General features: G+C 43.6%; 1 protein-coding gene across 1 annotated transcript in view; it reads right to left on the bottom strand.

Annotated features, from left to right (window-relative positions):
* The window catches only part of MAP2K5 (mitogen-activated protein kinase kinase 5), a 116,787-nt gene extending 92,895 nt beyond the window's left edge, over positions 1-23,892 (bottom strand). Inside the window, exons 1-7 of the mRNA XM_014308313.2 lie at positions 23,879-23,892; positions 17,288-17,336; positions 14,328-14,395; positions 10,450-10,519; positions 5,493-5,533; positions 4,742-4,797; positions 873-921 (exon numbers count right to left, since the gene is read on the bottom strand). Of these exons, the coding sequence (XP_014163788.1) occupies positions 873-921; positions 4,742-4,797; positions 5,493-5,533; positions 10,450-10,519; positions 14,328-14,348 (237 nt within the window). The 5' untranslated portion in view covers positions 14,349-14,395; positions 17,288-17,336; positions 23,879-23,892. The remainder of the gene's footprint in view (positions 1-872; positions 922-4,741; positions 4,798-5,492; positions 5,534-10,449; positions 10,520-14,327; positions 14,396-17,287; positions 17,337-23,878) is intronic.
* Between the last annotated feature and the right edge of the window lie 6 nt (positions 23,893-23,898).

Raw genomic sequence — 23,898 nt, 5'->3', positions numbered from 1 at the left:
ACAAATATTTCAGCATCTCCCGCCCTAAACCCCACTAAGGTCATTTGTTGCATATAAATAAAACCTTATAAAATAAAATTTATTTTACAGTAAACTGTAAAATCAGGCTTTATTGCTATTCCAACTAAACTAACAGCTAGCCCGTGGAGCTCCCATGAGAAATGAACTCCAAGAGTGAAAATCAGTTTACATAACAACCTATTCTGGTGAAAAAACCAGGTTACACCTGCAAAAACAAGAGTTCTATCCCATAAGAATCTGAAAAGGAAATCTGTAAACTACCCAGAAACAGAGACATTTAATAAACACACACACTGGCAATGAAATGAATTTCAGCAGGTTGTTAATCAATTCATGCACAGGACCTTCTAATATTCCTGTAAATAAAAACTGTGGATTCTTTACTGCACCCTTTTAACCAAACCACACACCTATAATCTTAATTTCATCATTCAATTCTGGAAGCTTTCTCCACACTCTCAGGTGCAATGCAGGGTTCTCTTGGGGGTCAGTGTTTGTCAGTGCAGAAAGTCCAAAATTCCCACTCACCAGGGTTCTAACAATACACTAAGTAAATAAAAAAATAACTATCCCACACGAAAAACCAAATATCTAATCCCATTTCCATCTCTGAGGTGAGGCTGACAAGTGAGCAGTTCACTCAGTTACCCAAAACTGACTGAGGGGCCTCCATCCATCTGCAGCTAAAGCAATTTTTGAGAAGTGGGGAGCAAATTTCTGTGCCAATAAAAGCAAATCAGGACCCTGAAGGCTCTCATGGCCCCCAATTTTGGGTTAAAAAAATCACATTTCAGCTGCATGAGCTGGGAGCTCCACCCAGGGACCAGGTGTGCCCCAGCCAAAGCACCCACCTGGCCATTGGCAAGGATCTTCTTCAGCTCTGCAGAGGACTTCTTCAAGCTGGAAAAAAAAAAAAAAAAAATTAAAGCAATTATTTTTAACATTTCACTCAGTCAGACAAAGTGAGGAACACAAAGGGGAGTTTGTGGTTCCATATTCTGAGATTAAACTTGAAGGGGAAGGTGTGGTGAGAGCAGCCAGCACTGCAGACAGCAGCAATGAACAAGCAATGAACAGCTCAAAAAATAATAATAATAAAAAAAAATCAATGGATTTTCCACCTTCCAGCTGGTTTAGACACCCGACTGCACAACCTGCTGGGACACAAGCTATTGCTCACCAGCTCTAAGAGGGAAATTTAAAATAAATTTGGGTGTTTAACTCCTGCTCTCACGTGCCAGGGGTTTCAAAAAACCCCAGGAAAATGCGGCTCACTCCCAGTTTTCCTGTGCTAATCTGGTTTTTGAGCTCCCCAAGGCAGGATTCCAGGAATTGCTGTGGATCTCAGCTCCAGGGATGTCACCTCCACCTCCAGGGACCCAGGCTGGGGCAGAATTCCTGATTTGGGACCTCAGGCCATGCCTGAATCCCCAAAGGGAGCCCAGCTTTCCATGGGCACCCATCCCAGGGCAGCCTGCTGAATCTCTTGGCTTTTCCAGGGGAATCCACCCCCAAACCAACAAAACAAAACTCACTTTAATTTCTTCCCTTGGCTTTTCCAGGGGAATCCGCCCCCAAATCAACAAAAAACCCACTAATTTTAATTTCTTCCCTTGGCTTTTCCAGGGAAATCGACCCTCAAACTAATACAACAAAAGTCACTTTAATTCAATCTGTTTGCTCTTCCAGGAGAATCCACCCCCAAACCAACAAAACAAAACTCACTTTAATGTAATCCCTTTGCTTTTGCAGGAGAATCCATCCCAAACCAATACAACACAACTCACGTTAATTTCTTCCCTTTGTTTTCCAGGAGAATCCACCCCCAAATCAACAAAACAAAACTCACTTTGATTTATTCCCCTTGCTTTTCCAGGAGAATCCATTCCCAAAACCAATACAGCAAAACTCACTTGAATTTCTTCCCTTGGCTTTTCCAAGAGAATTCACTCCCAAACCAACACAACAAAACTCCTGTTAATTTAATCCCTTTGCTTTTGTAGGAGAATCCATCCCAAAACCAACACACCAAACCTCACTTTAATTTCCCCCACGAGAACTTCACCAAGCCCCACCTCTCAGCTCAGTGAGTTGAAGGGTGAAACCTTTAATGCCCTCAAACTCCTCCAAAATCTCACAACTCAAACTCTTTCAAAAACCCACAAAATCCTGGTTTTTCCCCTCCTTTCCTGACAAACTCTGCTCCTTGGAGCTTCAGCACAACAAACTGCCAGGGCAGCAACGTCTGCAAAACTTCATCTCAAAGGGACATTCTGCTCTTATTACTGAAGTTAAAAAAAAAAAAAAGAAAAAAGTACAAAATAATATATTCTTGAAAGGGCTGTGCACGTGTCTTGATCACAGATCATTATTAACAGGAACAGTGAAAACACAGATTTCATATTTGGTGGCTTTGTTCTTTAATAGGCCTCTTGTTCCCACGACTGCTTTAAAGAAAAATTAAGTTTTCCAAGGAAACATAAGTTGATCTTGTCATCTTTCATGACTAACAATTTGTGAACATGAAACAAAGAGAGACTTTCAATTACTTCAAAAACAAAACTCCTGGTGCAGAGGGTTTTGGAAAAGGAACGGCAATTAACCACCAGATAAGGTGACAAGAATCTTCTAGAAGCTTCATTTTCAATGCACTTGAAGAACAAGCTCAAAGTACAGGAGGTACTGAAAGGAAGCAGCAGCAGTGACAGAAAAATCAGCTTTATTTAGCTCAGCCTGGGGGGACTGCAGAGCACACAGATATTCTGATTTATTCTCTTCCCATTGAAGAGTTTGGGGGTGGGATTGAATGTTCCCCCAGGGATGGGGCAAACTTTGCCAGGCTGGGATTTTTTAAAATCTCCACAATTACAGAGCCACCAAAGGGAGCAGCAAACTGGGATTACTGGTTTTGGATGGGGTTTCCAGTGGGGAAAAACCCCAGCCCTGCTGCTGGGATCTCCCACAGTGAAAATGGGATTTGTGGGACTGTCCCAGCCTCAGGACAGGCCCCCAAAATTCACCCCCCAAACGTGCCCAAAGCACCACAAAAGTGCCCCTCTGATCACATTAATCTGTGGTAATTCACCTTTTTATTCTTCACAACTTTCCTTTTCCCTTCCTTTTTCCCAGGGAGAAAAGGGAGCAGGATGCTGATGCACAGATAAATGGAATACTGTGTGCTTATTAGAATAATAGAATAATTTAGGTTGAAAGGAGCCTCCAGAGAATTCTATTCCCATGGCTCAGATATGCTCTTGTAGGAAGAAGATGGAGCCAGACCCTCCTTATTTCTTTTTAAGGATACAGAAAGGTTTTTTTGTAGGTTTTTACCACCAGTATTATGACTTCCTGTAACAATTCATGTAATAAAAAGGAGTTTATCCTCCAGCATTTGAAAAACAAATAAAAAAAAAACCCCAGAGAACGAGTTCTCTTGCATTTTAAGACCTTAATATGAGTTTTCAAATTAGGGCTGGAATGTAAAAAGCAAGATAAAGGGGATGGACTCCAAAACTTGGCTGGAACTGTAGGAAACAGGCACTTGAGCTGAAAGGATTTTTTGGAAATCCTACCCCACCCTAACAAACCTACCTAAGTTTATTATTTAGACTATTTATTGGTACAAACCTATGAATGGGAATCAAACTTTCAAATCAAGGAGTCCTGGAATGAACAAGCAACAAAGAGCTGAACACAGACCCTGGCACTGGGGCAGCCAAAGGAGCTCAGCCCAATTGCACCTCAGTGCTTTTTAAAGTTAGAGCCACCTGAAACACCAGCAAATCCTCATTTCTCCCTGAAACACCAGCAAATCCTCATTTCTCCAGCAGCAAACCCTGATTTTTTTCCCTAAAATCCCCAGCAAACCCTTATTTCTCCCTGAAACACCCATCAAACCCTAATTTCTTCCAGGAATTCCCACCAAACCCTCATTTCTCCACCGGCAAACCCTAATTTCCTCCTGAAACACCCATCAAACCCCATTTATCCCTGAAACACCCATCAAACCTCAGCTTCTTCCAGGAATTCCCACCAATCCCTCATTTTTGCAACAGCACACCCTGATTTCTTCCTGAAACACCCATCAAACCCCAGCTTCTTCCAGGAATTCCCCCCAATCCCTCATTTTTGCAACAGCACACCCTGATTTCTTCCTGAAACACCCATCAAACCCTGATTTCTCCCTGAAATACCCATAACATCCTTATTTCTCTACCAGCAAACCCTCATTTCCTCCTCAAACACCCCCAAAACCCCCATTTCTCCCTGAAACACCCATCAAACCCCAATTTCTTTCTGAAATTCTCAGCAACCTCCCATTTCTCCAGCAGCAAACCCCAATTTCTTCCTGAAACACCCATCAAACGCTAATTTCTTCCAGGAATTCCCACCAATCCCTCACTTTTGCAATGGCAAACCCTGATTTCTTCCTGAAACACCCATCAAACCCTGATTTCTCCCTGAAATACTCATAAAATCCTTATTTCTCCACCAGCAAACCCCAATTTCTCCTGAAACATCCACCAAACCCCCATTTCCCCAGCACAAACCCGTGGGGAGCATCCCCCATCAGCCCCAACCCATCACCCACGGGAATGCCACCAGAACCCCCCCCAACTCCAGCGTTCCCAGAACCAGCAGGGTGTGGGGCTCTGCTCTGGGTCCCAAAAACGGGGAATTGAGGGGGGAAGAAGGGCAGGAGGGAGGAGCAGGTCCTTACCTGTTGCTGGGCAGGGCCTCGGAGGCGCCGCTGCCGGCCCCCGCCCGCGTGTTCACCTGCAGGAGAGGAGAGAGGAGCCTGAGCACAGCCCTGCTCACGGGACACCCTGCTAATTAACCTGTAATTTGCCACGGATGCCTCATCTGGCGGGGAAGGTTAATGAGCTGGTTGCTAGGCACGCTGCTGGCTGATGGATGGATGTAGGTTAGCGGGCTGCAGCGCTCCGGGGCCGCAGCGCGCAAAGGATGCGCTGGGGAAGGGTGGGAAATTCAGGGTTTATTCTCATTTTAAACACTCAAAAATCGCTTCATGCGTTTATAGTCCCCTCCATTTGATTGTAGGAGCAATAAGGAATCAAGAATCTAAACTAATTCCATTGTGGTGCCTTCCACAATTGGATAAATGACTGAAATCACAGAACGAGGTGGGGGTTTAAAAGCTTTGAAGTAGTGGCAGACAGCAGCTGATAAATGAACTACTAAAATTTAAGAACATGATTAGCAGAGGTTAAAAACAAAAAGGCAAACCCATTTTGAATAAAGCCACATACATAAATATAGATATCACAGCCAACATTTTGCAGATGAATCCTTCTCCCACCCTCGCCAAAGGGAAAAAAAAAATCAGAATTAAAAAAAAAAATCTGCTTGTCAGAGCTCAAGAAAGTGCAGTTTTATTTGACATTTCAATAAGTGGAACACAGCATTACAAATCCATCTAACTTTCCTGAAACAATTATTGAAATTCGTACCTTGAGGCCATGTATGTTCCGTTTCCCAGGAGGTTTGCAGGCTGAAACAGTAATTGACTAAATTGTAGAACACATCAGGGCCATTTACAAATTTGCTCAAAATGAATCTTTTCAAAAGAAATGAGGGTGACACCAAAATTAGCAGAGAGAAATGATTGAAAAGTGCCTGGCGAGACCCAGAGTGGGAATTACAGCCCAGGATTTTTAACTTGCAGGAGTGAGCATTTATAAATGCTAAGAACTCCTGACACCGTGGCATGGAAATTCTAATTGCTGCTCCAAACACAGCACAACCCAGAGAACCCTTGGAAATTCTCATTTCTGCTCCAAACACACCCCAACCCAGAGAACCCTTAGCTCAAATAAGGGGATTGTGTTTTCACATGCTTGTGGTTTTTTCCTCTGGAATTTCACAGGGATGTTTGCAATCCAATATTGGGATTTTCAGGGAGTTGGCTGTGTCAGGAATTGGTCATTTTGGGAGAGGCACTTTGGGGGAAATGGGGAAGAAATGTGGGGGAAAATGGGCAAGAAATAGGGGGAAGCAACATGGGAAAACCCAAACCTGGGGAAAAACCTGGCAAGGGTAAGAGCAGAGAGCCTCCAAAAGGTAAATAGTGAATAAATAAAAGGTAAATATGGGAGGAAATCATGAGGGAAACCTGGGGAAAAACAAACGGGGAGGGGGGGAACCAAACAGGGGCAACAGCAGAGCCTCCAAAATGTAAATACTGAATAAATAAAAAGTAAATATGGAGGAAAACCATGGGGGAAAACAAATATGGGAAAAAAAAAACAAATGGGGAAAAAAAAAAACCAAACAAGGGGGGAAAAAACCATGGCAGGGGTAAGAGCAGTGAGCCTCTCTTGTAAGGACTGAATAATTAAAAGGTAAATACCAAATGAATAAAAGGTAAATATGGAGGAAAAACATGGGGGAAACCTGGGGAAAAACAAACCTGGGGGGAAAACCCAAACCTGAGGCAACAGCAGAGCCTCCAAAAGGTAAATATTGAATAAATCAAAGGTAAATATGGGGGAAACACCTGGGGAAAACGAACAGGGAAAAAACCAAGGCAGGGGTAACAGCAGTGAGCCTCTCTGGTAAATACTGAATAAATAAAAGGTAAATACTGAATAAATAAGAGCTAAATATTGAATAAATGCCACCAAAAGTGTCACTTTTTGGGGACAGGGCTCCAAAGGCGGCACTGGATGGCGCTGGCTGGGTTCAGAGGGATGAGCTGCTGCAGGAGGAGGAGGAGGAGGAGGAGGAGGAGGAGGAAACCTTTTCCTGAGCTGCCTCCAGGGGAACATTCCCAGTTCTCCAGCCAGGGATGAGCTGTTGGAAGCCCCAGGGCCCTGCAAGGTGCGTCAGAGGGGCTGGCACTGCTGAGGGATGGCAGAAATCTGAGTTTTTTCCCCTCCTCCTGTTTCTGAGAGCAGGCAGCAGAACTATTCATGAGGCAGAAGGACACAGGGGATGGTTACTGGACACAGCACTGAGGGCCACGTGCCTTCCAACAACATCCAAAATTACCACGTGCGTCCAGAGAGGGAAAATATTGCATATTAAAAAAAAACCAACCCTAAATTATAAACTATAAATACATACAAGTATTCGTAAAAAATAAATAATAAAACCATTCTGGCTTGCCAATAGATTAAAATTGACATTTTGAACAAGATATTCAATCAATAGTGATTTTTAGGGTGTGTATTTGGATGCTGTGTTCACCTTGCATTCCATAAATAGGCTGTAAATAACATGGGTAAAAGATAGAGATAAATATATTAAAATATATATAAATACATAAAAAGGTATATAGATATATATAAAATATATATATAAATACATAAAAAGGTATGTAGATATATATAAAAATATATATAAATACATAAAAAGGTATATAGATATATATAAAAAAATATATAAATACATTAAAAGGTATGTAGATATATATAAAAATATATATAAATACATAAAAAGGTATGTAGATATATATAAAAAAATATATAAATACATTAAAAGGTATGTAGATATATATAAAAATATATACATATATAAAAATATATGTAGAGATAAATATATATAGAAATAAATATATACAGGTATATGTTTAAAATATAAAGATATATAAAAATATAGAAATATATATAAATACATAGATATACTAAAAATATGCAGATATACAAAAAATGTAGATATATAAAAATATATGTAGATATAAAAATTTTATTAATTTTTACATATATATAAATATATATAGCTATCTAAAATATATTTATATATACAGATATATATACAAATATAGAGAGGAGATTTAAATATATATATAGATATATATGTGTGCACACATTTTTATATGTACACCACATACAGACATTTATTTTTAATATAAAATCCCCCTCTGCCTCTTACTACCTAATCAGCAATAATAAACCTATTAAAAATAGAGAAAATACCAAAATTTTTCCCCTTGAAGATATTTTTGTTATGAATAAATAAAGCCAGCCCAGGTAACACAGGTTGGCATGTGGAAATGTGCTCCTGACAGGATTTTTATGGAATACAGGAGTTTTTGGGAGCAGGAACTGAGGCTTCCTCAGAAGTCAGAGAGGCAGGAAAGGAAAAGAACTCAAAGGATTTGCAAAGGGATCTCTTGAAAGGGAAGAAGTGGAAATTAGAGGCAGAAAAGCTGCTGGGGCTTTCAAGTGGGGAATGCGGAGAGGCAGGGCCAGAAGGGCACAGGAGAAAAGGGCCTTTAAGTGTTAGGAGGGAGTTGGAGGCTGCAAAATAAAATTGGAGGAGGGAAAAAAAAATAAAAAAAAAAAAGGAGAGAAAAAAAGAAAAAAAAAAAAAAAAAGAAGGAAAGCAAAAGAAAAAGAGCAGGAAAGTGGATTTTGTAATTTTGTTGGGTATTTTAGAGGAGCTGCAGAGCTCAGGGGTGGTTTGGGGGGAGTTTGAAAGCTCTAACCTAGGAAAAAAGTGATTTTAAGGAGGTGGTTTGGGAAGATGAAACAAAACCTGAGCTCTGGAGCATTTGGAGGGAGTGGGGAGGAGGAAATGCAGCAGAGCCGGAGCTGAGCCAGGGGTGAGGACCTGGAGGTGGCTGGGGCAGAACTGAGACAATTCCCAATTCTGTCCAGCCAGAGATCATCCAGGAGACAGCAGCAGGAACAGGAATTCCCAGGGCTGGCTCTCCAGGAATGAGCCAAAGGGAGAAGGTTAAATCCCAAAATGTCCTTTAAACCCAGGGTGGGTGAGGTGTGAGCAGCTCCTGGCAGCATTCCCTGGGACTGGGCGTTTACAGGGAAAGGTAAAGAGTTAAAGGAAAATCCCAAGATTTCCCAACCTACTCGGATCATCCAGTTTCCCTGAGCCACACACGAGGAGGATCCAAGGAATCCTCAGAGCTTTTCCAGGATCCCTAAAGGGCTCCAGGAAAACTGGGGAGGGACTGGGGACAAGGGCTAGAGGGACAGGACGCAGGTAATGGTTTAAATGGGATAGGGCAGGGATGAATATTGGGATTTTGGGAAGGAATTCCTGGCTGGGAGGGTGGGGAGGGCTGGGATGGAATTCCCAGAGCAGCTGGGGCTGCCCCTGCATCCCTGGGAATGTCCAAGGCCAGGGTGGACAGGGCTGGGAGCAGCCTGGGACAGCGAAAGGTGTCCCTGCCCATGGGATGGGATGGGATCCATTGGATGAAATGGGAATGGGGATGAGATGGAATCATAAATATTGGATGAAATGGGATCCATGGGATAGGATGGGATGGGACCCATGGGATTTCAGGTCCTTCCCCCCCAAACCATTCCAGGACTCCATGATCCATGCCTGGGAAGAGGCAGGAGACGCCTCCCTCTCCCTGCCCTGAGGAGGTCACAGCTCCCACACCTGGGAATCCCCTCCCACCCAGACCCTGCCAGCCTGAGCCAGACAAACCCAATTTTCCATAAATCCCAATTTCCCACAAACCCCAATTTCCCAGATTCCCCTCAAACTCCTGTCCCCTTTGCAGGGGAGCACAGGGAATCCCCCCCAGCCTCTTTGGAGAGCTCGTAAGCAGGGTTGGAGGAGGCTCCTGTTAATTGCCCAATTCAAACTTCAGAGAGTTGTAAGTAATGGAAGTGTGGAATGTTTAATTGGGAGCCTCACAGTATGATTATTTGTGTAATATCTGTTAAGTGAGGGGAGTTTAATTTTTAATTATTTCAATTAATTTATTGCTGGGAGATTTACTTGGAGAATTTCAACCTTCTCAGTTCCATCAATTAAGAGGCAGAGATTCAGAGCCTGGCTACTGAGATCTGAGTGAATTATGTAACGCAGGAGGCTTTTTCCAGCCATTCCTGGAGCTCAGAGAGAGCATTCCCAAAAACCCTCCTGAGCTGCCTGTGGATTTCTGTCAGCTTGGAGATAACCTATATTTTAACTGCCTCAGTCCACAGAACTGATTACATCTCCCTGTTCAGGAGAATTATTGAAGTGCTTGTGAATATTTGGACAGCACTAAATGCCCAAATTTCAGATAAAAACTTGGTCCTGGCTGGAGCTGCTGTGGCAGACACGTCCCACAGTGGTGACAGGGACACTCCCAGCCTGGCAGGCTGATTAATGACATCAAAACAGCTTTAAAAAGCTCAATTTTCATAAGTATCCAAGCCTTCAGTTATTCATCTGCTTTGCTTGGAAAGAACCATCACCAACGAGTTCTTTAAATGTACTTAAATATGTACTCTGCCAACCTCGTTAGTCTAATTTACTCCAGGAAATTAGCTGCTTTCTATGCAATAAATGCACTTTTCTCCACACTCCCCACAATAATGAATTCCTCTCTCCAAATTAAGAGGTAAACACGACACTCTGTGCATTTAAACCTCCCCAAAACGTGCCAGGAGCTGTTCCAGCACCAGTTCCCCGGGCTGATGACTGGGATTTGCTCAGCATTACCTCGTGGGTAGATCTGCAGAGGCTCTATCAATTGTCCATTCACTTGCTGCTCCATCACAGTGGAGTAATACTGCAAAAAAAAAAAAAACAAACCCAAAAAAGAGATGAGTCAGTAAGCCAGGAGTGGTAAAAGCACTTATGGATTGTTTAATTCTGTGTGTTTGAGTTTTCTCTGTAATTGCCACAGTGCAGATCAGCCTTCAGATGGTTCCTGTCCATCTGCAGCGCTCCCACAAAAAGGAATTTAAAACAGGGAGCTGTGGGGCCACAGGGATCTGCTCCTGCCTCGGCAGGGAGAGCTGGGAGTGCTCCAGCAGGTGAGGAAATGAGACATTCACAGCAAATGCAGCAGCTGGCACAGCTGGAGGGGCCAGGAAAACCAAACATGGCCACAGAGACTTGGTGCAAATAAACCCCAAATATCCCCAAAATTACCCCAAAACCGGGCAGTTTGAAAACTCCAAGGGAATCCCAAAGGGATCTGGAATTCTGGGCAGTGATGAAGGATCAGCACAGAGGATCCCAAAGCTGAGAGCCCAAAAATTCCCTGCAGACATCCTGAGACAGTGAGCAGGAGCTGCTGCAGTGATCCAGGGGTGTTTGTTGGTTGAAAAAACCCCAGAATGGGTAAAAAGGGCTGGAAAAGGAGCTGAGAACATCAAAACCCAGCAAGATGCTCGGGCTGGGAGAGCTGGGAATGTTCTCCTGGAGAAGGGAAGGATCAGGGAATGATCAGGGATCCTAAAGGGGCTCCAGGAGAGCTGGGGAGGGATTTGGGACAAGGGATGGAGGGACAGGACACAGGGAATGGCTTCAGAGTGGACAAGGGAAGATTTAGATGGATTTTGGGAAGGAATTCCTGGCCTTGGGCTGCCCCTGGATCCCTGGAATATCCAAGGCCAGGCTGCAGCAGCCTGGGCTGGTGGAAGCTGTCCCTGCCCACGGGATGAGCTTTCAGCTTTGGAATTTCCACTTCACCAAGAGAATTCCACGACCTGCGGAATCCCCCACACAGGACAGAAACGTTTCTGATCCCTCCCTGGAATAACCAACTGGAATAAACACACCTGAGAGTGGTTCCTGCCCCCCAAAAAACGCAACAGAGGAGGAGGGAGAGAGGGAGAGGGAGGAAAAAGCCTCTCCATTACTCACCAGTGATGACAAGTAAATGAAATATCAATCATGTAAGCTGTCAACCTTTTGGGACAGCAATAACTGTTAACAAGTAGTCTGGAAAAATTGTCTGAAAATGACTTGTCCTCCACAGGCCAGCGCTGGAGGTTTCCATGGAAAATTAAGATGCCAGTGGCTATTTGGAACATTGTTCAGGTATTCTTTTTAATGGGAAATTTGCCACTTATTGATCCAGAGCGTGTAGCCCTTGCTTTCAGAGAGCTGCAAGCAACTTTCCAATCAGTGGCTGTCAAAAAAATTACTGCCTTTTTATACAGATACAAGACAACAGCTCCCAAGCAGCTCCACAGCTGTCCTTAATTAACTGCACTGCCCAGCACTGAAAAAAACCCCATTTACACCCCCCGAAATCAGCCTGATTCAAAGCATTTTTGCATCATCTGAGAGAATTCCAGACCTGAATTAAGTTCTTGTCAAATTCATAAAGCAAAGAACCTAAAGGGAAGGTTTAAAATTATTCCAAAGAAATATAGAAATTACTCCAAATAAGTATCAAAATGACCCCAAAGAAATACCAAAATGACCCCAAATAAGCATCAAAATGACCCCAAATAAGTATCAAAAGGACCCCAAATAAACACAAAATCGACCCCAAATAAGTATCAAAACGACCCCAAATAAACACAAAAACGACCCCAAATAAACACAAAAACTACCCCAAATATCAAAATTACTCCAAATATCTTCCCAGTTATAATATGTTCCAAAGTCCAATCTCAGGGAATTGGTTTTTTCTGCTTAAACTGAAAAAAATCCACTTTATTTACATTTTAGAGAACACCTGCACCACATCAGAATTCCCTGAAATACTTTCCCAGCTGGCCAAAACTCCAAATATTTGTTGCAGGCCTCAGAATGAGTATTTCTTATCTTCCCCAAGATCATGAATGAATTCCTTCCCTAGGCTCAGAACATTTGTTTCCCTGGTAAACACATCCCAAAACGAAGCCCATAGGATGTGAGGAAGTTCAACCATCAGTGCAACGCTCAAATAAAAAATTAGTTTGAAACCGAGGAGAAAAATTCTTCAGAGAAGAAGAAGCTGCTGAAGCAGAGAGAAGTCATTTCCAGGCATCCCATAATTTTGCAGGGGAAGCAGAGAGTTGGGCAATCAGAACTCTAATGTACTGAAACTTGAACAGTGAGCTTGGAAGCATAGCAAAAAAATGACCTTCCCAAGGCATGATTCATCTGGAAAATTCAAAGTTTGCCACTTGGAAGGCAAAAAATGGCTGAGATTTTCCTGAGAAAAGAGAGAACCACCAGGAATTCTGAGGGGAGGGAACTCCAGGCAGCTGCTGGACCCAAAAAGGGAGAGAAAAGGGGCACAAAGTGCTCAGAACTTCACTCTCAGCAGGGTGTTTTTAGTGCCAGAACCTCTCCTGAAACTGAGCACCTTCCTCAAGCTGGAATTGCCTCCCTCAAACCTTCCCCAAGCTGGAATTCCCTCCCTGAAACCTTCCCCGAGCTGGAATTGCCTCCCTCAAACCTTCCCCAAGCTGGAATTCCCAAGAATCTGGGGGGGAGAAAGAAAATCCCAAAAAGCCACCTGGAGCATGGGGATGAGCCAGGCTGGGAGAGCTGGGGATGTTCTCCTGGAGAAGGGAAGGATCAGGGAATGCTCAGAGACCCCAAAGGGGAGCTGCAGAGGGACTGGGGACAGAGGAAGGAGGGACAGGACCCAGGGAATGGATCCAGAGTGGGAAATGGGAGATTTGGGTGGGATTTTGGGAAGGGATTCCCGGCTGGGCTGGAATTCCCAGAGCAGCCTGGGAGGTGTCCCTGGCTGGGATTTCAGGTCCCTCCCCACCCAAACCAGCCTGGGATCCTCTGAATTTCCCCCAAAATCACCTCTGGGTGCTCCCAAACAGGGCTTGGCTCTGCGAGGTCATTTATGGGAATTTTGATCCTTCTGGCCCAGTGGGAAAATCCCCATTTTTTAACCCTCCTGCTCACTCATTTCCTTTGGAAAGAGAAGTTCAAGGATATTTTTTTCCCCACTTTATTCAAATGGTCCTGTGGCCAGCAGTAACTGCACCCTTCCCCTCCTGCAGGAGATGTCTGTTAATGGGATATTTATATTTATATTTATATTTATATTTATATTTATATTTATATTTATATTTATATTTATATTTATATTTATATTTATGGGGACACAGAGAGATTTCACACACCCCTACCTACACAAAGGCACACGCAGCCACATCCATCTCCCCTGAAAAACACAAACCACATCTTTAAATCCTCCATGAATATTGAGCCTGCAGCTACAATGAAACTCCTCTGGTAGGAGGGGTGAGGCAGTCTCCAGATGAAAGTAGATTTTGAAAAATTTTTAGAGCCCAGGGGTTCATTTTTAATGAGCCGTTACTTTAAGTACTGCATAAAAAATACAAGAAATTGATAGTCCATTTAGCCTGCACTATACCTAATGCAAAAGTCATTAAGATGCATTATTCTTAATGTTTATGATATGATCAGTAAGTGAACAAGTCTTTTTTCTTTTCTGAAGTGGAGCCTGTCCACGGATCCGGTGTGAAACCACCTCCACCCCACCCAGAACACCAAAAACTGGAATTTAACACGGGGATAAGGCCCAGTCCAACGCTGTGCAACAAACAAACACCAAGAAGAAATGACAAACATGGGGGGAAAATGAGGATTTGTGGCAGTGTACTCACATAGGACAGCATGGCCTTCATCTCCTCATCGCTCCTGACCGTGATGCGATCCCCATCCTCATCCTCATCTGCCAGAGGAAGGCACCAGGTGAGCAAGGGAAGGGGGACAGGGACAATCCTGACACAGGCAGGGCTTTATCTGCACTCACAGCAGCAAATAAAACTAAAATTCTATAAAAGAAACTGCACAAGGACTCTGAATACCATAACTACATTATTATTTCAATCTCCAAATATTGATTAACAAGAATTGGGATTTTTGTCCTAAAAGGGGCACAAAGTGCTCAGAACTTCACTCTCAGAAGGTTTCTTTTAGTGCCAGAACCTCTCCTGAGCTGAGCACCTTTCCCCAAGCTGGAATTCCTTCCCTAAAACCTTCCCCAAGCTGGAATTCCTTCCCTAAAACCTTCCCCAAGCTGGAATTCCCAAGAATCTGGGCGGAAAAAAGCCCTCCAAGAATCTGGGAAAAAAAAACCCAAATGAAGAATCTGGGGAAAACCCCAAGAATCTGGGGGGGAAAAAAGAAGCCAAGGAATTCAAATTGTGTGAGAAAAGGATTTTGTTCACTCTGCCTCTCGAAAGTAATAATGAAACCCCACCTCAAAAAAAAAATCCGAAAAAACCCCCCTAAAATTATAAAAAAACACCCAAAAACGAAAAAAAAACCAAAGCAATGCAGAAGAGTAAAACATAAAAGCCTCAAAATTGGAGTTTCATAATGAAACCCCACCTCAAAAAAAAAAATCTAAAAAAAACCCCCCAAACTTATAAAAACACGCGCAAAAATGAAAAAAAACCAAAGCAATGTAGAAAAGTAAAACATAAAAACCTTAAAATTGGAGTTTGAAACAGGAAGAGAGCTACTGGAGCACCACACATCCACAAGAGGGATCAGAGGGAAAGCAGAAGAGGGATGAATGTATGGATAAAAGGTCTGGGGAGAGGGAACAGACTGAGCCGGGACCACTGGAAAAAAAAAGGGGAAAAAAAGGAAAATTCTAGCAAAATATTCAGAAAAATTCCACATTGTCCCTTTGAAATGATTGAGGAATTAACTCAGTTCCCAGCTGCAGAATTCCTGATGGGAGGTACAAACAGAAGGAATTGAAAATATGTGGATGAAGAGGCAGAGAAAAATAAAAATTAATCTAAATTAATCAGGCAAAGATTAATCAGGCAGAAGAAAATCAGCCCTGAACCTGAGCAGAGCTCCTTTACCATCCCAAAAATGGATCCAGAAAGATTCCCAGGCTTCTCTCCTCACCCAGAGCACTCAGATCTGATTTTCCAGCACAAACCAAAAATAAAACATCCCCCTGTCCTGGCTGGATTTTTAGCACCATTTAAAATGGAGGAAGAATCCTCAGCAGAGAGCAGCAGATGGGAGAACAAACCCTGAGCAGCAAAATTCCCAAACCTGCAGCGAGCCAGGAACGGGGATGCAGGGATGGGATGGGATGGGATGGGATGGGGATGGGATGGGGATGGGATTGGGATGGGGATGGGGATGGGGATGGGATGGGATGCGATGGGGTGGGATGGGGGTGGGATGCGATGGGATGGGGATGGGATGGGATGCTGAGGGGCCAGATGTTGGCACTGGGGCTTGGAGAGCAGGGGGAAATCTGCATTTCCATGCTGGGGCTGGGAACACCAAAATAAAAACCACAAAAAGCTGGGATGGAGACAATTATCCCCACCTGAGGCAGCGATGGAGAACTGAACTTCAAGCAGGAAAATCCAGGGGGGGAAAGGAAAAAAAAAAACCTTTAAAAGCATCAATATCCATGACATATTTGAGATGGCAGTAAAGTGGCAGGGAAATGGGCTCAGCAGCTGGAAATGACAGACTAGAGACACGCAGGGAAGGCACAGCAGCAGATGTTGGGAGGCAGAACAAAAATCAGAATTTTCCAGGAGACTCCTGCACATGGCACTGCTGCTGCGGGCGCTGCCCTGATGGAGCATGAAGTTCAAACACAGCTCAAGTGGGACGTGCCAGGGATGGCACACAAATGCTAACACCAAATAAAGTGAAAAAAGCCACAAATGGCAAGGCTCTGCAAGCTCAGGGCCGGTGTTCAAAAGCTGGGCAGGAAAAACGCCGAGGTTCAGAAATAAAACTTTGTTTTGGGAGAGGAAAACACAAGGTGTGAAAAGAAAAAGAGCATTAAATAGGACTTGAAGGACCAAAAATCAATATTTCCTTTGATTATCCACAGGCAGAATGAGGCCCAAAGCTCTAAAAAAGGGAGAAATAAAAATAAAATTTTAAAAATTAAAGGCCCCATCCCAAATCTGCTCTGTCACCCCTCACTCAGATCTTGCCATCCCCCCCAATCCAAATGAAAAAATAGAATAAAAATTATAATTTCCTTTCATCTCAAAGGAAAACAGAAGGAAAAATATAATAAAAATTAAAAGAGAGCAGCAGGAGCCTGCTCAATTTGGAAGAAAACTCCCATTTTTCAGCATTTTATCCCCTGGGGCACTCCCCCTTTGCAGCTGATTGCTCTCCAGACAGGACAATCCCCCAGGAACCCCTTCAAAAATAAAAATAAACAGGGTTTAAAGAACAGATATTAGCCTAAATACTTGCTGGGAGGATTGGAGGATTACAATTTTAAGCTGAGACCTACAGGTAGTTTATACTTTTCATTTAATTTGAGCAATAAAACTGCACTGAGGAGTAAGAGCATGGTAAGGTCAGGCTGGTAATTAAAGCTCCTGCGTGGAAATATTCCAGATGTGATTAAATAATAAAATATTGCTTGCTTTAGTGCCATTATTAAAGTTGCATTAATGCATAAATATTTAACCGTGACGTATAATGAATATCACTTATTTTAAAATAATAAATATAATCAGAATATAAGAAGAATAACATAAAAATGATTTCTTTATTTCAGTTACAGCCCAGCAACGTGACAAAGGAACTGGTAGACAAAAGTCACACTTACACTCAAATGCTGTGGTCGTTGCATCTGGCAAAACTTGACCAATGACATCCTAAAAATGCAAGGAAAAATTCATTAAATATCAAATGGGAAAAGCCTGATTTGCAACAAATCGCTTGAATCCCTCCCCACTGCCCCAAAACGAGGAAGTTTTTAGGGCACAACACAAATCTGCTCCCATCACAATGTTTTTCTCCTCCCCTCCAGGAAAACTCTTTTCTTCCCAAATAATTCCCCCCTAATTGCAAACAGCTCTGTGCTCTCTGCTCCTGCAGGTGAAAAAATCCATTTTTTTCCTTGGGTCATAAAAAACCAGGCACCTAACTGATCAAAACCAGCCACAAAAAGAGCTTTATGAATTTATTTTTTCACTCTAAAAATCCCATTTTCTCCTGTTTGGAGGGCTCTGTCAGCCTCAGCTGGGACTTGAACTTCCCCAAAACTCAGGAGGTGCAGTCAAATACCGAGGGGAATTCACTGGAAGCCCCCAAAGGAGCAGAGACAGAACCTGAGGCAGCTCCACAGCACCAAACACAAAAACATCTCCAGCCACACACCCCTGCTCCAACCCAGATGTTTTTGCTGGTACCAAAGAAGAACTTTTATCATTTTTTAGCCAAACCACACCAACACTTCAAATTCCACATCCCTGCCCCAACCCAGATGTTTTTGCTGATACCAGAGAAGAGTTTTTACCATTTTTCAGCCAAAATTTCCACTTCCAACCCTTCTGGTTTTGGGTTTTTTGTTGGGTTTTTTTTTGTTTTGTTTTGTTTTTTTTTCTGGGACCAGAGAAGAGCTTTTCCCATTTTTTCAGCCAAACCACACCAACACTTCCAGCTCCACATCCCTGCTCCAATCCAGCCTTTTTTGCAGGTACTAAAGAAGAACTTTTATCATTTTTCCAGCCAAACCACACCAACATTTCCATTTCCACATCCCTGCTCCAACCCAGATTTTTTTGCTGATACCAAGAAGCTCTTTTATCATTTTTCCAGCTTCTATCATTTTTTCCAGCCAAACCACCCCAATATTTCCAGCTCCAATCCATCCTCCAACCCAGCCATTTTTGCTGCTACCAGAGAAGAGCTTTTACCCTTTTTCAGCCAAAATTTCCACTACCAACCCAATTTTTTTTTCCCAGTACCAGAGAAGAGCTTTGATCATTTTTTCACCTTTTCCCAGCTTTTACCATTTTTCAGCCAAAATTTCCATTTCCAACCCAATTTTTTTTTTTCTTGCTGGTACCAGAGAAGAGCTCGGATCATTTTTTCACCTTTTCCAATTTTTCCAGCCAAACCACACCAACACTTCCAATCCCTGCTCTAACCCAGCAATTTTTGCTGGTACCAAAGAATATCTTTTACCAGTTTTCAGACAAAATTTCCACTTCCAATCCCTGCTCCAACATAGATTTTTTTGCAGGTACCAAGAAGCTCTTTTATCATTTTTCCAGCCAAACCACAGCAACATTTCCATTTCCAATCCATCCTCCACCCCAGCCATTTTTGCTGCTACCAGAGAAGAGCTTTTACCCTTTTTCAGCCAAAATTTCCACTACCAACCCAATTTTTTTTTCCCAGTACCAGAGAAGAGCTTTGATCATTTTTTCACCTTTTCCCATTTTTCAGCCAAACCACACCAACACTTCCAGCTCCACATCCCTCCTCCAACCCAGATTTTTTCTGCTGGTATCAGAGAAGCTCCTTTTTTATCACTTTCACATTTTTTATCATTTTCCCAGCCCCTCAGGAGCCACACCAGGGCACGGCTCCAATGCCCAGCGTGGCTCTGCCCCTCCCTGGTGCCTCCTGCCACCCCGGGAAAAATGAACTTTTGGGAATTAATGAAGCCCAGGATTTATGGCAGCACATCCACTGGAGCCTCTCAGGGTGCTCAGCACCCCTGCCAAAGCTGCACTGATGTCCTGCCCCTCCTGCTCTCTCCATTTTTCATCTCAAGGCATTAAATTAAAGATTCCGTGGCACAGAGACACAATTAATAACATGTGGAAGCAGCACAGGATTTCCACAGAGCCAACTGAAGCAAATAATAAATACAAAACTTTCTGGTGGCGTCTTAGGTGTGAAGATAAATCAAGAAATGTGATTCAAACTATTAATTGCACACCAGAAACGCGCAGTGTGGCTTAATGGTGGAATTGTAAATTTGTAGAGGCAAAAATAGGAAAAACCACCAATAAAATATTTCCATGTTGATAAAAATTCTTCCATTCTCCAGGTTTACCAGCCTCAGTCAAAAGCCACTATTTCTGATAAATCAGTCTTGCCTACACAGAAGACTGAACAAATTCCTTCTAAATCCATTCATTTAAACATTGGAAATTCCTCAGCAAACATACTTTAATTGTGTTAGATTTAAGCCCCTGGTAAAGGTTCATCTATGGGCACACAGACGCTTCTAAGAAATGGATTTTAAAATTGTTTAAAAACTGCATTTAAGGGGGTGTGGAAGCTTCAGAGGCAGTTCTGAGATCCCAAAATTCTGCTTGGAAAACTCCAAAACTCCCAAAGCTCTGAAATAGTGATTTAAAAAAAAAAAAATCTTATTTTTACCTCATTTTTATCTTATCTACACCCTTCCAGAATAACTTTTCCTGTGTATCGAGACTTCTTTAATAGTAAGCAATAATCAAAAAGTAATTAATAACTAAGTAATAATCAATAAGTGAATTACACACCCCAATTCCTGCACTAAATAAACGCCAACAGCCCCCAAAGCTTTGCCCAGCTCTCAATAATTCCATGAAATGAGTGTAACTGAGAGAAACCAGGCTGGCAGGGAAATCCCATCACTGTGAAATTCCCAAAGTGTCTGCAGCAGCTCCACCCCACTTCCAAGGCCCAGACCTCGGGCTGACCCAGGATTAAAGGATTATTCCAAATTCCAAAGGATTACACGTGCACGGGGGATTTTCTGCTATCACAACAGAGATCACGAGCAATAAAATACTCCCACTTGGAGGCAGATAATAATATAATATATAATATAATACAATATATAATATACACAATATATTTGTTATCTAGTATATAATATATATTTTATAATAAAATATATAATATATACAATATATAAATAATCTAAATAATATAATATAAAAACATAATATAATACAATATATAATATATACATAATATAATATAAAGTATATAAATAATGTAATAATATATAAAACATATAAACAATATAATATAATATATTTTAAAATAAAACATTACCCACTTGCTGAAGTGGGTTTATGTAAGGGATACAGAACAGAAAACCCCCTAAAAATGAGGAGAAAAATCAGGGAACAGTAGGTGCAAGAGGAAACCAAAAACCAAATCTGTTCTCTGGAGGAGCAGGGGTGAGAAAGCAGAAAATGTGAAACTCTGCTCAAATGCCAGGGTAAATATTGAAGCCACAGCTCTCACATTCCAATTAAATTTGTTTTATCTCACTATGACAATGTGAAGTTACCCAGAATTAACACCAAGTGCTTAAATACCAGTGACAGGAGGAATGCAGACAGCTTGAGGGAAAAAAAAATAAGCTTATTGTAACTCATTTAGTGGGGCCTTAAAAATAAAGCTATTTACTGGAAACTCACAGGCCTGCAGAGCTGATACACACAGAACTTATTTCAAGTGACACCAGGAAGAACAGCTCTGAAAATGGGGATGGAAATAAACCTGCACAACAGCCTGAAATGCTGCACTCACTGAGAGGCAAAATTAATAAAAATCAGCTTAAAAACCACCTGAAAATATAAAATAAAATCTCAAAGATAATTTTATGGGGCTTTCTGAACACAGAGCAGCCTCTGTGACCACCTGGAAGGAAGAGGAGCCCAAATCAGCTCTCATGGGTGCAGGTTCTGAGACATGCCCCTGGTTTGGGGTTGGCCCCAAATGTGGTTCTGCAGCTCCAGCAGGACAGAAAATCCCAAAAACCCCCTTGGGACAGGGGCACAGGGATGGGATGGAGCTGGGGAGCTCCAGGCAGCCCCACGGGGATTGTTCAGAGCCTGAGAAACCCCTGGGGGACATGCTTGGATTGCTGCTCCCCGGTGATTGACCTCAACAGGGAACCCCTGAATTCTCCCCGGGCCCTTAACTGTTCCTGCAGCAACTGAACTCCTGAAACCCACTGGAGCTGCCTGCCAGGTGGGAGCAATCACCCCGAGGGCAGCCCCGCTCCCACATCCAGCACTCCTGAGTGGACTGGAGCCTTATTTATTTGATCATTTTTTTTATTTTAATTTAATTTCATTATTTCGTTTCATTCCTGTATTGATCTGACCCACCACTCCTGAGTGGATTTGAGCCTAACTTATTTTATTTTATTTTAATTTAATTTCTTTCATTTAATTCCTGTATTTACCTGACCAATTAAGTCCAGGTGAATGCTGTGATGGCACCTCCTGAAACACAACCACCAACACCTGACTGCAGCAGCCTGACAGGGGACAAATGAAATTCTCATCAGCAGCACAGGTGGGACAGGACAAGAGCAGCAGCACCAGGTGCCCAGAGCTGCCCCAGGTCCCTGGAATGAGCCACGCCAGCCTGGGACAGTGGAAGGTGTCCCTGATGGCAGCGGGTGGGATGGGATTTAAGGTCCCTTCCAACCCAAATTGTGCTCCAATTCCATCACTGAACATGACAGAAACTCTGATTTTTAACAAATCCAGCAAGGTCCAATCTGTAATGGTCCCTCTGCCTATTCTCCACCAGATCCCTGCTTAAAACCATCTCACAGTGAAAAACCTGGAGCTCTGAGACGTCCCAAGCTCCAGGTTTTTGCCTGACTGCCCTCCTTGTTCACCTTCTCACTCCTCCACCCTCAGGAGCTCTCAGGAGGCTTTGCTGCCACTCCAGATCCTCTCTCACCCACTGGCCACAAGAGCTCCCCTTACTGTGAAATAACCAACCTGAATTTTAAATAATTCCAGGATGGCAAAGGAGAGCCCAAGAATCAGGGGTAATTTCGCTTTATTTTGGGGAAAAAAAAAAGGAAAACATGAAGCAGAGTTGGAGAAAACCAGACCCATTTGCTCCACCTTTGTTTGAGGGCACAGAGGGTCACCCCAGGCTTGTGCAACCACCAAGGGGAAACTGCCCCTCCCAAAAACCTCCCTGATCTGTCAAAGGTGCTGCTCCCACTCTTCCATCTACAGAAAGTCGTGGAAAATGCTAAATGTTGGGAAAATGACAGCTGGGATTTCTGTCAACCCTTCCAGTTAGCTCTGCAACCAACACTGAGCATCTTCCAGCAACCCAGCCCTCCATCCCCACGTGTCCTTTCCACAGGATCGACCTCCTGAAAGACACCTGCAAAATCTCTCTCCAGCTTCATAACAGAAGTAAAAACTGAACGTGCACCTGAGGGGTGCCATGGGAAGGTTTTCTTTAGAGAAATGGGGGCACACAGAGCCCTGGGATGTGCTGGGGAGGGGAGGTGAGGGCAGGCAGCAGAAAGGATCACCCTGAGCTGCTCTTTGGGCTAAGGACGCAGCTGGGAAAGAACTTCTGAGTGGGGTACACAATAAAAACCCACTCCCATTTCTGAGTGGGATACACAATAAACACCCACTCCCATTTCTGAGTGGGATACACAATAAATACCCACTCCCATTTCTGAGTGAGATAAAAACTCACTCCCACTTCTGAGTGGGACAAACAATAAACACCCACTCCCACTTCTGAGTGGGATACACAATAAACACCCACTCCCACTTCTGAGTGGGGTACACAATAAACACCCACTCCCACTTCTGAGTGGGATACACAATAAACACCCACTCCCATTTCTGAGCAGGACAAACACTCACTCCCATTTTGGAGTGAGATACACAAACATTCACTCCCATTTCTGAGTGAGATAAACAATAGACACCCACTCCCATTTCCGAGTGGGACAAACTCATTTCTGAGTGGGACAAACACTCACTCCCATTTCGGAGTGGGATACACAAACGCTCACTCCCATTTCCGAGCAGGACAAACTCCCACTCCCATTTCTGAGTAAGCAGAGCATCCTCGTGTGCAGAGGGACACAAAGCCACAGCAGGGAAGGGGCTGAGGAACAGGAGGCACAGCAGAGCCCCAGCCCGGGAGGGGACACGCCACATGAGCAGCTGTGGCCCCAGCCCCGGCACAGAGCCCTCACCTCTCCTGAGCAGGGAATTCCTTCGCAAGGCACGCAGGAGGGGATGCCCTGACCCCGAGGTGTCCCTGCCCACACACGGGGTCGGATTTGGGCACTCCAGAGGTTCCCTCCGGCCCAAACCGGGGCACGATGGCCCTGCCCGCCACCTGCGGCATCCTCCCGAAACATCGCAACGCCGGCGCTGGCCCGGGACGGACAAAAACCACCCTCCGGTTAAAACATTCCGCCAAAACACACCCCAAAAACACCTCCCGCCATCCCGGGAGGGGTTCGGACACCCTGGGCGCACGGAGCAGGGATGGTGGCATCTCCTGATGGCCGGCACGGGGGTCCCGGTGCCATCCCCCGGATTAGGAGCGGGGTCCCGGTGTCATCCCCCGGGCCGGCTCGGGGGTCCCGGTGCCGGCCGGACTCACTCACCAGCACATCCCTGAAGAGCA

The sequence above is a fragment of the Geospiza fortis genome, unplaced genomic scaffold (assembly GCF_000277835.1).
Source record: "Geospiza fortis unplaced genomic scaffold, GeoFor_1.0 scaffold2, whole genome shotgun sequence".
NCBI lineage: Eukaryota > Metazoa > Chordata > Aves > Passeriformes > Thraupidae > Geospiza > Geospiza fortis.
This window is presented reverse-complemented; position numbering and strand designations above follow the sequence as displayed.